Source organism: Kwoniella shandongensis, chromosome 12 (genome assembly GCF_008629635.2).
Source record: "Kwoniella shandongensis chromosome 12, complete sequence".
NCBI classification, from domain to species: domain Eukaryota; kingdom Fungi; phylum Basidiomycota; class Tremellomycetes; order Tremellales; family Cryptococcaceae; genus Kwoniella; species Kwoniella shandongensis.
In genome coordinates this window covers 876,403-889,712 of record NC_089298.1, presented here as the reverse complement: position 1 = coordinate 889,712, position 13,310 = coordinate 876,403, and the positions used below count along the sequence as shown (strand labels likewise).

The 13,310-nt window shown below is 49.1% G+C and overlaps 4 protein-coding genes across 4 annotated transcripts; all 4 read right to left on the bottom strand.

Annotated features, from left to right (window-relative positions):
* Positions 1–252: 252 nt before the first annotated feature.
* CI109_106608 (transketolase) lies at positions 253–3,078 on the bottom strand (the record flags this gene model as incomplete). The annotated part of the gene is made up of 13 exons (XM_032008269.1): positions 253–372; positions 426–587; positions 640–1,619; positions 1,670–1,800; positions 1,850–1,952; positions 2,000–2,043; positions 2,096–2,156; positions 2,208–2,303; positions 2,351–2,505; positions 2,568–2,674; positions 2,730–2,759; positions 2,842–2,878; positions 3,041–3,078. 13 exons carry the CDS (start codon positions 3,076–3,078, stop codon positions 253–255), a joined length of 2,064 nt encoding a protein of 687 aa, XP_031857423.1.
* Positions 3,079–3,348: 270 nt separating this feature from the next.
* Positions 3,349–5,105, bottom strand: CI109_106607 (uncharacterized protein; the record flags this gene model as incomplete). Its single annotated transcript, XM_032008268.1, has 8 exons — positions 3,349–3,757; positions 3,815–3,882; positions 3,939–4,001; positions 4,053–4,129; positions 4,193–4,251; positions 4,305–4,367; positions 4,418–4,550; positions 4,622–5,105. The coding sequence occupies 8 exons, from the start codon at positions 5,103–5,105 to the stop codon at positions 3,349–3,351; spliced, it is 1,356 nt and encodes a 451-aa protein (XP_031857422.1).
* Positions 5,106–5,354: 249 nt separating this feature from the next.
* On the bottom strand, positions 5,355–5,720 carry CI109_106606 (uncharacterized protein; the record flags this gene model as incomplete). The annotated part of the gene is made up of 1 exon (XM_032008267.2): positions 5,355–5,720. One exon carries the CDS (start codon positions 5,718–5,720, stop codon positions 5,355–5,357), a length of 366 nt encoding a protein of 121 aa, XP_031857421.1.
* A 299-nt stretch (positions 5,721–6,019) lies between these two features.
* Positions 6,020–7,438, bottom strand: CI109_106605 (uncharacterized protein; the record flags this gene model as incomplete). The annotated part of the gene is made up of 10 exons (XM_032008266.1): positions 6,020–6,156; positions 6,213–6,271; positions 6,326–6,431; positions 6,482–6,489; positions 6,553–6,626; positions 6,686–6,805; positions 6,860–6,966; positions 7,017–7,151; positions 7,208–7,229; positions 7,292–7,438. 10 exons carry the CDS (start codon positions 7,436–7,438, stop codon positions 6,020–6,022), a joined length of 915 nt encoding a protein of 304 aa, XP_031857420.1.
* Between the last annotated feature and the right edge of the window lie 5,872 nt (positions 7,439–13,310).

Genomic DNA, 13,310 nt, shown 5'->3' with positions numbered 1-13,310 from the left:
TTCTCTAGCAAAGCAGAGAGGATCACCGCTTAGCTGAACAATTGAAAGACGACTTGTTCTGACATTTGTTGAGATGTGGGCTCATGGCCATCTCAAGTGCATCATCAGATAAGGGATGTCCACGTGCGCAGGGCTCGGCAACCTATCCGTTATTTTACACTGGCGTCTTGACAGTATGCCTGCAACCACGAATCATGTACTACAGATCGCAAGTAAACATATCACATATCAAGGTCTGCAGCAACCATGTATCTACTCGGAAATGTCGTCCAAAGCAGAGATCAAAGGAGAGAACAAAGGCTGTCCTCGCTTCTTGTAGAAGTCAACAACCTTCTCAGCCCGCTGGGAGATACCTTCGGGGGTCAAGTCAAACTGAGGTGACTTGTCAGCTTGAAATATCATTGTAGCAAGACTCTGATACTCACCTTGGCGTAAACCTTGTCATATGGTCCAGAAGATCCCCAAGCCTTGAGACCAAAGTGGTCGTGAGAGTATTGGCCCCAACCGAAGGTGGAGTAAGCCTCAACGGAAAGGATGGGAGGACCAGAGGGCAAGACGCTGAGCTTGTAGTCCTTGGATTGGGTGTTCTATGGCACAGAGATTAGCGTAGTCTTCAGCAGCTGTAGACGAAACACTCACGAAGACCTCGAAACAGGGCAAAGAAACGAGACGAGCCTTAATGCCCTTGGCCTTAAGTTGGTCAATGGCCTGGGCACAGAGGGTAACCTCAGATCCGGTAGAAACGAGAACGACGTCGGGGTTCTCAACATCCTCAACAACGTATCCACCTCGAGCAGCCTTCTCGATGGAAGATCCAGCAAGTTGAGGCAAGTTTTGTCGAGAGAACGCCAAAACGGAGGGGGTGTGCTGAGACAAGATAGAGACGAGGTAAGAAGCAGAGGTCTCGTTACCGTCGGCAGGTCTCCAGAAGGCGAGGTTGGGAAGAGCTCGGAGCCAAGCGGCGGTCTCAACCGGTTGGTGAGTAGGTCCGTCCTCACCGAGACCAATAGAGTCGTGGGTAGCGACTTGGATGACTCGAAGGTGAGACAAAGCGGATAGTCGAACGGCACCGGCAGCGTAAGAGACGAAGTTAAGGAAAGTAGCACCGAAGGGGATAAGACCACCGTAAGCAGCGAGACCGTTGCAGATGGCGGTCATACCGTGCTCTCGAATACCGAATCGGAAGTATCGACCAGCGTAACTACCAAGACCGGTTGAGGGGTGCTGGAAGTCTTCGGCGTCCTTCCATCGAGTCAAGTTGGAACCAGTCAAGTCGGCGGAACCACCAACCAACTCGGGCAAAACCTCGGCGAGCTTGGTGATGGTGGTCTCGGAGAGCTTTCGGCTACCAACAGCGGCATCGGCAGTGGTGTATGTAGGGAGAGCCTTCTCCCATCCGTCAGGAAGACGGCCGGCAACTCGTCGCTCGAGCTCGGAAGCCTCCTTGGGGTACTTCTCGGAGTAAGCCTTGAAGAGGTCCTTCCACTCAGCCTCAGCCTTGGCACCCTTCTCAGCAGCGGCGTTGTAGATGTCGGCAGTCTCCTTGGGGACGGCGAAGAACTCCTCGGGGTTGAAGCCGAACTTCTTCTTGAGCTGAACAATGTCGTCCTTCTTGAGGGCTGCAGAGGTATCGTTAGTAATGAAGACAGCGGCAGAGGAGAACACGTACGAGCACCGTGGACGTTGTGACCACCGGCACCGAGAGAGCCGAAACCAATAGTTGTCCTGAGCTTGATGAGGGTAGGAGCGTCGGTACTCTTCTTGGCCTCGTTGATGGCAGCCTCGATGGCAGCGAGATCGCTATTCAAGTTGTCAGTTTCAGTCACCTCAGCTGTCCTGAACCACGCACTCATCACCGTTGTCGACGTGGAGCACGTTCCAACCGTATGACTTGTATCGTTGCTCGACGTCCTCCGTGAAAGAGACGTTGGTGTCACCGTCGATGGTGATCCCTGAGGAAAGTCAGCTGAGATTCAGCTTGCAGTTTCGGAAAACACACTGTTGTCATCCCAGATGGCGATCAAGTTGCCCAATTTCAAGTGACTGCAAGGGATGTCAGTTTGTCTTGTTCCTGTTCATCCGAGTCTGTACGCACCCGGCAAGAGAACAAGCCTCGGAAGCAACACCCTCCTGCAGACAACCATCACCGAGGAAAGCTAAACAGCCAGGTCAGTTACCAACCCCGGCCTGAATTGAAGAGTACGCACCATAGGTATAGTTGTCGATCAAAGGGAAGCCATCCTTGTTGAAGACGGCGCCCATGTGAGCCTGACCGATAGCAAGACCAACAGCGTTGGCGATACCTGCAGACAATGTTAGTCAATCGAACATGTGAACAAAGAGGGCTTACCTTGACCGAGAGGACCGGTGGTAACCTCGATACCGTCAGTGACACCGACCTCGGGGTGACCGGGGGTGATAGAGTCGATCTGTCGGAAAGCTTTAAGGTCGTCCAAAGTGACGTTGTAACCGGCAAGGTGGAGCAAGATGTATTGGAGAGCACATCTGTGGAATTGATGGACGGTCAGCAACGCAGAGAGATTAGATATGGCGGTTCTCGAGCTCACGCGTGACCGTTGGAGAGGACGAATCGGTCTCGGTTGATCCACTTGGGGTTTTTAGAGTTGAACTTCATGAATCGACTGAAAAGAACGTGGGCGACGGGGGCCATACCCTACAAGACAATGTCAGCAGGAGGAACAGTGACTTTAACTCTTGGTAAACCTCACCATGGGAGCACCAGGGTGACCAGAGTTGGCCTAGAAAAGGAGGAGCACAAAGGAGGAGCACGTTTGTCAGCTAATCTCACCGAATTGAAGCGAATAAGGTAGCTCAACATACCTTGGCGACGACATCCGCAGCAAGAGTACGGATGGTGCTGAAGGAAGAGACGTCTAGTCAGTATGTGCAGCTGCAGACGGGTTGTGCAAAGTGAAAAAATAAAAGATGATGAGAGAACAGTCTGGCAACAGCGACGTGGGCTATAGAGGAAGCGAGACCAAAGGAAGTGGAAAGAGAACCGTGATGCAGGAATACTCACTTGACGGCCTTGACGTCGTTGTCAGTGAAGGAGGACATTGTGTGAAGTGAAGTATACGGTGTTTTTAATGAGTGGAGGGAGAAAAGGTGGTGAAGTGAAATGTTGAAGAGAAAGGATGAGAAAAAGATAGGAGTGAGTGAGTGAGTGAGTGAGGATGATACAGCGACTTAGCGGAGTGTGTGTTCGTCATTCCCCAACCTTCCATCTCGCTTTCATGATAATTCAGGGTCCAATCCTAATTTAAATGCCACAGCGACTTCTCACTATACACTTCCGGCCCGAATCTCCGACAATGTGGCGTTCATCTTTCACCTCCTTCTACGGTCCCCTTTTCTCTTCCTATCTCTACTTTTTCTCTCTCTGGATGAATTGCCTCGTCTCCTTCTATCCCTTTTCACTCGTCTACCTCTTCGTCTATCGTTAACCACACCATCCTCATGCTTCTCGGCAGTACCAAAGAATATGCGAGTCAGGCGGTGGTCCCTCAATCGTCGCCTCGAACTTGATATCCTCATCTGTCCCTCTTGCTCATCTCCGCCCCCGTCATCATCATCGTCTTTCTGTCGCGCGAAGGCGGTGTCATAGTCCTCCAGATTCTTCCAGTATTTGAGCAGTTGCGATTGCCGCCTCATGTGCATGTATACTACTGGGATGGCAGAGAGAAGAAAAGCTGCGAACAACAGAATAGTTGAAACACCTGTTATCACCACCGCTGACCTGTCCTGGGAAGTCAGGCGTGCACTCTTGTCTCGTCTGCGATTGGACCTTACTCACCCGGATTCCACCCTATATGCAGTCACACGATGCGATACGCTCTTTTTCAAACATCGATCAACGATCCACTAGAACGTCAAGACGTCGTCAGCTTGCTTTTTGTAGCTCTACACGAAAGACTTACCGACGTCAGGCAGAGCAGACATGCTACGAGTACGCTGCCATGCTCAAACCATCCTCCTTGGATCTGTGACAAGCATCAGCGAGATCAGTCTCTCCATTTATCGCAGAAACTCACCTCTGGCGCTTTTGCTCGACATATGCGCCATGTCGTAAGTCCCATGGGAATCACCGCCAGCATCGCAGCAAGCATTGCTGGAGGTGGGTCAGCATTCTGGGGCTGGATTATTGGACGGAGAAGGAAGATCGAAAGCTCACCAATTCCGTGCATAATCAAGGCATGCAGCAGAAAAGGATTGAAACTGGTTGCGGGTAGTCTTTCGGCAGCGAAGGGCGTTATATGAGCAGGAACATCATCAAGTCAACTTACTTGGGAGACTTTCCCACAAGGTCATCGAGATTGAACCACATGCTCTCCGGAGAGCAGATGATTCTGATACTGTCAGGTGAGCTTGATATCCATTTCCACTTGTTTAGACATACTGTTCTGCGCCGTCTCCCGAAAGGCACCATCCCCACATGTTAACGCTCACATAGCCATACGCTTCAGCTTGACTTGCAACTCGTTTGGCCAGAGCATCATGATCACCAGCGTTGCCGCGATCGTCGGCACTCCCTGTAGAAAGCAACGCCAACGATTCAAATATGTCAATAGACAACCCGGCAGACCAGGTGCATTCTGCTTACCAAATGCGTGTTCCGAGTGCATTCTTGAGGCAATCGTTGTGGAATTTGGTGGTTCCGTAGATTTGGCAGTGTCATACAACAAGCCAAAATCTTGCTTAGGTAAAAAGATTCGTACAACGCTCCAATTCACCCTCCACGATGGCACGGAACACGTCAAGAGGTAAAGAAGACTGCCAGCAGAGAGGAACATAAGCGCAATGCCAATCCTCCACCCTATAAGGATCGGCTTTGACACGGAGGGTACATCAGCTAGCAGTCCAGGTGAAGCGGAACTGACTGCACTCTTAAGCATCGAGGACTCGGTGCCTTCACCTCGAGTAGTTGTAAGCGATTTTGTCCGTTGGGTCTGATGGACAATACCTCCGATTGGCACATGATCGCCTAAGATTGCCTCCTCATCTGCATCTCTCAAAGCATACCAGTGCCTTTTCGGATCACTTGAATCGACCTTCGCTGTTTGCTTTCGTGTTCCGAATAACGGCATACCGGTACCGTTCAACGATAGCAGTGTCGGTCAAGTTGGTGTAACAATCCGTCGAGAAAACAGGAAGGGAACTTGGATCAAAGTGCACTATGAACAATGCAATGCTGGTACAGGAATCATGAAAGGATGGCAGCGTGATACATGTAGGTACTACGGAAAGGGGAAAAAAGTTGAAAGGAAATCTAGCTGGAGTGTCTCATCAGCTTACGTCGCCTGATTCTCGCCCGATAACACTCACGCGTCGATGATTCACACTGGCTGACCACCACCGCCGGCACTAGCCTCCATGCCTGCTCCTCCTCCGCTGGTAATGGGTCTCGCATGCTCCACAACGAGTTTCGGACCCTCAAACATACGGTTCACTTCCGATGCCCGCTTCATTACTTCTAATTGTGTCTTCTGCTCCTCGTAAAACTTGGCCAGCTCGTTGGGTTCAATGGAGCCGACTGGTGTGGAACCAGAGGCTGGGTTGATCGCTTCCAGCACAGGCTTGAAGACCTCATCCGTCCGTCGTAAGAAGTAATTATGAAAGTTGTACGATGCGAATCGGGAAGCCGCGCTGACGGTCGCCGAATAGAGGCTTTGTACTTGTTGGACGGTGGGAGCAGGCGGCATGCTACGATCAGGATGAGCGCTTGCTAGGTCGTACTATGATATTGCTCACGTTATAAGATGGATCTGATGAGAAGGCTGTTGAGCTTGCGGTATATACGGATAGAACAATATTGGAAAGAGAATTGATCCAGTGGCAATTAGTTGGACGATCGCTTGAAGTGGGAGTTGGAAATGTCATGACCTCCACTTTGACCGATTTGTATGCGGTATTGATGCGACTTTCCTCTTGGAACAGACTTCATTTTATGCATTCATTTTCATCTCGTTATCCACCTAACTTGTCATTGTTCGAGGGCTATCTACAACTCCTTCTTCCCAGACGACTTGTCAACACCTGGAAGCAACACCTCGATCTCCTCTCCAGCCGCAGTAGCAGTACTTTTGCCCTTGCCTTCAAGTTCAGCGGCCCAGAGAGCTGCTCCAACAGAAGTGGTGACTGTAGGGCCGAATCAGCAGTCCGGTCGGTGACTATTCACTGATTACACTACTCACATGTCAAGAAGACTGATACGACTGGAATCAAATTAAGAGCCATAGCCACGGTACCGAATCTGACATTGGCAAGGTCAGCTGATTCAATGAGTAACAACGTCAAGTTCACTAACGCAGTGTACGCTCCTCGTCGCTTCTGGATGACGGCTTGTCGCTTCTCCTTGTCATAACCTTTGAGTTGAAAGTACCGGGCATGATAACCGGGACCTGCCTTCAAGCCTGGATCTGGGATCAGTTGGGTCTCCAATAATTGATGAAACGGATCTTACCGTTGTACCTATGATTGGATCATCAGCACGTATTTGATGAGTATGCGGTTGATGCGGCAAGTCTGACTCACCCAAGGAAGAAGACGGTACCGACAACGGGAATTAAGTTAAGGGGAAGAGTGAGCACGTATCGAACCATGCTGTCCTACGCACAACAAAACCAAGTTCAGACACCATCTCGCATATATTCGTGAGAGGACTCACTGTGCTGAACTTGGATAACGGCTTGGCCAGAAGAGTGCCGAGTACTTTGGTCTTGCCGCCAGAGCTAGTGACTGTTCGACCTTGCTCGACCAAGGCAAGATGGCCCTTTTGCAGCAAGACCTATTGACAGTGTGAGCACAAGACAGCCAAAAATGGAAGAAACTTTTGACGTACTGCATCGAAAAGGTCCGTACCAGCTTGACCAACAAGCAAAGTGCGGGTCAAAAAGATGACGACAACATATGCCTCACTCAGGAGCAACGGCACCGCAAGAACGAAAGCTAATCCGTATGTCAGACATGGCAGATGACAATGCCAGGATGGTACGAACCGAGAGGCCCCGACACGAATGCGAGTACCGCGACCTGAGGGAGGTAGGTGAAGGCAAAAAGACCTGCGACTACACCTGCGGACATAAGAACACCTTTGAACAGGGTGGGGAGCAGAGGCTTGACCAGAGCGGGGTCTACGAGAAGCCGTCAATAACAAGTCATTGCAGTTAGAGACAGCGGAAGCCCTCACGAGTTGCAAGATAGTAGACGCCCTATAAGAGAGTAATGGTCAGCTTGACTCTGTCGTGCATCTCAGTATAACTTGTCCGCTTACCAAAAGAGGATAGGCCCATGCACCACTGGTCAAGGCATCTTGGGCGGTGTCGCCTACTTCCTTGACTTGACGCTTGGCGGATTCGGTGATTGTATCCGCAGTGGATTGGAGCTTCTGAGTTCTCTGACGAGTTTGAGAGGCGGCCATCTTGTCTTTGATCAAGGTAGGTAATTTATGATGGATACGAATAGAACAGAGCAAGGATGATGAGAAGTGAAGTTGTGAAAAGATTCACTTGATATACCAACCAGAATATCATCATCATCATCATCATTCCGAGGGCGTGTTGCGGTAATGACGGCCGCGGGGCACCATGACGTCACGCATTCCTCGGGGCAAATGCAACTATTAACATTTATTGGTGTAACTTGCACAAAACAATCACTTGACTGTGCATTGTCGGTGGTGTCTTCCAAGAGAATGCCTACCATCATATGTCAACTGCTGTATACTGACTTACACACTTTACGACCATGTCACTGACAATGTATGCTCACCTCCTAGCGTTTCCGACCGTGGGTGACCGTGGGCTATCGTGGGCCGTCTATTGCCCCTTGCTCCTTCGCTCCGGGGGATCTTTCTTTCCCGCCCGCCGGAACGATGTCTACCACGAGTGCATCTCTGGCGATGTGCGAGGTATCGACCAGCGTGAGGAGCTTACCGAAGCTGGTCACTTGATCAGCGGCAAGCGATCTGGTGACCAGTGCGAAGCCGCTTTCGTGGCGTAAATTTTCGCGGTGCAACTCACTGACTTTTCTGCTGTTTAGGATGGTGAATGATGATGCTGTGGATGTAGGAGCTTGTCCATCGTAGGATACACCTGAAAGAGGTACCGCAAACACATCGGATGAGCTACTCCCTCATAAGCGTTACTAACGATCGCATCTGGGTGCGAGCCTTTCCAGCGTTGTGTTCAATCCTGAGATACTCTCGCTGCCGTCTTAATTTTTCGTTGAAGCTTGATTGATGCTGCATGAGGTCCCGTTTATCTTCCTCTTCTGCTGATAAGACAATCTCACCCATGGGTCCACTCCCGACCGACGTACGAGCTTGCATAAGTGTACGAGATGCATGCAGCTGCTCCAAACACTAACGGCGACAGTACGGAGCCCGAAAGTAAGACTACAGACTACAAGACTACAACGAGGAAAGCTGGACAGACTGGCGGGAAAGACAAAGGTGTCGCTGCTACGTAGCTAGCTTCGGTATGATATGGTAACGCAGATAGAGAAGAGATACCAGGATGAAATAAGATGAAAGCGAAGGGGGACGAGAACAGACCAACGCCAAAACACTGCTAGACACATTCTTATGCACTTCCACGACGCCTTCAGAGAGCTATCGATCGAGAGAATGCAGTATCACCGTCTTTATCACACGGTCAATGCAGTACTTCGTTTTCTGCCACCTGTTTTTCTTTCATGACCAAAAGTGTCGGAACACCTCGCCGTCAGGGTAGGCGACAAGCGAACAGAAAGCGCAGCGAAGTGTAAACTCCTTCCTGTTCATGCAACGGCCCAACACCGACATGAAGGCAAGAAACCTCCAAAACCGTGACATATCCAAATCAAACAGTTGGCAACGCCTTGACTGATCCGCACATTTTGAGCTTCAGGACACTTGCACGTTCCTTTGTCAATGTGCGTTCACCATCCATGTCCGTTGACCGTCATATATCTGCTGCCAGTGCACCTTTTTGCATCACAGTAGAGACTCACCGAGCCGACAACTTAAGCGCCGGGTTGGATCAAGATCGAAGGTGTTACAATTCGACATAGGTCGTGACACCTCAACTCCCACGCCCAACTTGTAGAACTCCTCGGCCAACCTCATCTGGTCGAGCAGGCACTTGTGAAACTCGCCAATCGGATTGCGCAATGGGAATACCAATTAGGTATACCCAAATTTGGCAACGTCAGCAGTACTTGTACACATGAGCGCGGGACTTATTCATAGTTGTTGCTTGACCGACTGTAATTCTTCGTATAGTTGAAATGATGTGGGGTTCAGCGTTGTCCTAGGCAATGTGAAATATTGTACGTTTCATATGTGGTTTGGTCTTCTTTGATCTGATCTGCAAAAGCATCGGTTCATGTCAAAGTCAAATGATCAGTCGCGTGCATGGCTTTAGGAATCAGATTAGGGGCCAGGCTTCAGATGTCAATTTAGGGGTCAGAGCCATTAAACACATGCACAGCAAACTCAAGTAGCTTTTAGATTTGCCAAGCCTCTGTCCATGTTATGTGTGCATATTCACTCTATGAAGTGCCACCTTGATGGCTACTCTACACCCAAATTCCAACCTGTCATGCTTCCACACAGCCGTCAATCTGTTGTAGCATTCTCAGTTCATCACTATCTTTTGTGTTGAAATCCGATACAGCAGATAACATCATGCACCGAGTTATAGGACAACTCCCCTTATTGGACACTCCAGCCAAATCTGATCTGGTCTAAATTTTAACTCTTCCCCTTGTATGCATTATGCAGGTTACATCCATTTTAATCAGAAATTGGCATCCTAATGATTGCAGCTGTTGTCCCATGGTGTTCAAATTGCTGAAAGTTGTCTCCTTCACCTTGGTGTCTGGCAACTAGGGGTAGATAACTTGGTGAATGATGTTTGAGCACTTTTGGCACCATTGCAGAAGCCCAGGTGTTGGGATTGACTGTATTTAAACAGACGGATTGTCTGACACCCTACAAGATGCAGATTGAACTTCCATTGTGCCAATTCTGTTGGGGTACTGGTCTGTTATCATTACATGTTGCTTCGGTACAAATGTGATCTCTTCCTCTTCTCTTCCTTCTCTGACCATGCAATTGATAATCCAGCAGGTTATGAGTCTTGCCATCTAACGACACATGCTATCGCTACTCTACCGCACGCTCCATATGCTCCACATCAACAACCATCAGTTGCTCAACTAATCAGCCAATCAGATCTCGGTTTAAAAAAGCTGTTGCTACCTACGCTCCAATACGATACCGACTGTAACGTCATTCACTGTGTTATCGGACAACTCCGTTTATCGGACACAAGCCATGTCATTAAGCGTGAATGTTATATACTATTACTATTGCTCCAAGCAAACACTGATAGCTCATCTCGAGAAGAACTATCAATTGATGAGGACTGTACAGCCGCTTTTGCCTTGCCTTTGTTCTTGTTATTGCTAGTGATAGCCTTCCTCTGCTCCGCTTCTTGCCGTCGTTCCTCTGCTCTCTTTACTCGTTCATAAACATCTTCAGTTGTGAAGATATGTGTGTTCATGTTCTTCACAGTGATTCCTCGTCTCACTGGCCTCTCGGTGTCCCTCTCCCTCAGATCTGCAAGTTCTCGCTCTGCTATTGTAAGCTTTGTTCGGTTTGTTTCTGCAGTAGCTGCTAGTTCGGATATTCGCCGTTTGATGGGTGTATTGAGACACGAATTATACTGCTGGAAAAACGCTTCGTTTTCGCTTTGAAGTGAATTTGAAGGACCCTGTGAAGGCGTGGAAACAGTTGGAGGTGGAGTGGATAATGTATCGCCTAGTACTCGCTTCGAATCGAGAGGATGTAACCCTGTTGCTTTCCACCCAACCATTATATTATGTTCTGACATCGCAACAGCTCGTGCAGCTGCTAAATCTCGGATCCAATCGGCCTTTTGGACACATCCTCGGCGTACCATATTTGCTCGGTCTATTTGTCTGGCCATAGCAGCCTTGAGAGGACCGAATATGCCGACATCAAGAGGTTGAGTAACATGGGAAGTGTGGGATGGTAGCACCATTAAATCGACAGCGTTGGTCATACATTTGGAGATGAATCGAGCCGTAAGATGTGTTGAGTGTCCGTCAATGATGAGAAGACGTCGTTCTTTGGTATGTTGAGGGTTGGTGGAAGGGAGGAATATTTGTGTAAGCCAGTCGAAGGCTAGGGTCCCGCTAGACCAGCCTTTGTGAGACACAGCCCATCGCCACCCTTGTAAATGGAGATCGGTCGGCAGCCAGTGGCTCTGTAAGCCTTGACCTTAAATATTACTAATGGTGGTAGTGCTACACCGCTAGCAGACACGCATTCGAGTGAAGTAATCCATTCCTGCTTACCCGGTGCGGCTTTTGGGGCCTTCTTCTTCCGTCTTCCTGTGCCATGGTACGTCTCTTTGTTTGCGCCCGGTCCCCTTCCAACCTCCTGCTCTGCTGTGAATAAAACCCTGGTCGATTGTGTTGTGCCAACGGAGTACCCAGTCTCGTCCATGTTGTACATGTTATTGGGGGAGTAGTGATTTTTTTTAATAATACTTTGCACTTCGGTAAACCAGGGGACAAGCCTCTCGGGAGTAGCGGAGGCGATCCGGCTAGTATCGATTAGCCTCGTCCATACGCTAGTAACTTCTGGATGGCGCCTGCGTAGCTTTTGAAGCCAATTATGACCAAGGGATGGTAACAGACGGTTGGGATTAGCGGTGATAAGAATGCGAGACGTCCGTAGTTGATCGGCAACCTCCAAAACGAGTCTAGGCGCAGGTGGGTGACCACAGAGCGACATACGGCGTATGAAATCGACCAGACAAGTCTCTTCTTCCGGTGTCAGTGCTTGTTGTGGAGTATGGGCTTGATTGTAGGGTTTTCTGCGGCCGGATAATCGATCGGACAAGGTGGAACGAGAAACACCGCATTTCTCAGCAATCTGGCGTATGGACAGGCGGTTTTCGGTTTCTGCTAGTAGTTGAGCCTTGTACATATCGATCGCTGTCTGCATCGGATCGGTAGACGCTTGCATGGCTGAATAATAGTGATATTCATGCGATAATAGGCGAAGAAGAAAGAGATGAAAGAGATGAAAGAGATAGAAATGCGTGGGAAAATGCGGCTAATATGGTGTCCGATAAACGGAGTTGTCCGATAACACAGTGAATGACGTTACCACTAACTCACTGCTACAGTGGACAATCAAACAAGAATACAAACACTCCTTCCCCATCATTCTCATCACTCTAGATCCTGTCTGCGGACTGGGACTGCTTTCATTCAGACAAATCGAAGTGGTGAGAGAATCTGCGGTCCAGCGGCGGATCACTGCGCTCCAAGAGCAATAGGCAAACTCGTCTCGCTTCCAGCTCAGTACTAAGGAGTTCTTTGATTATCTTACTAGCTGAAAAAATAAACTCTCACTTGCTCGATGTCAGAGGCGGGTCCATTGACGGGTTCTTGCGAGGAAAACAGAATACGAATAGGATCAAGTACTATTATGAATTGTACGAGTCAAGTGCCAAATGTACGAGACTGGGGGTTGGCTAGTAGGATTTGCTATCACTTGTACGATCGTAGTGAACTGGACAGTAATATACATTTGTCACAGGAATAATTATGTATGAGTCCTATGCTCGTGTAGATAAGTACCAGTGATACTACGAGAACCGTGGGAACGATTAGTCAGTCGAATCGGGCATCTCCTACAACGTTTGTCTCCGGACCGACTTCAAACTAGTTGCCGGTGGATGATGAGTCGAACTGTTCGGAGGCCAAGTTGAGGTGTCACGACACAAGTACAAGTCGTTCGTTCAGTTGTACTGGATCGAGACACTTTGACATTCAGCGCAGAATAGAGTGAAAATGCGTGGTACTGTATTCACTAGCTAGGAAGAAGAACCTCAAGCGAAACCGGTCCCAAACTCAAGACGACCAATCTCAGCAACAACAGCGACACAGTCATGATATCGATCACCAAGGATCTTCAACCTCAAGTTGAACTTCCTCCATCTCCTCGACAGACACTGTCATGGCAAATAGCAGCTTTGGATGCTCGTTGACAACAAACAACTGAAAACCGGTAAACCGGCAGCATAGAAGGCTAGATGGGGCAAAAGGCTTTTCGAAAGTTGAGGGTATCAACTCAACAAGTTGTTTGCGGTAGTAGCACATATGGACTGAATTCGAATATCTCCATCGCTAGTAAATTATCACAACCTCTAATGCAATTGGGTCGACCTCAAAGGGGCTTTCCTCAATGGTGATCTTCAAGAAACAATCAG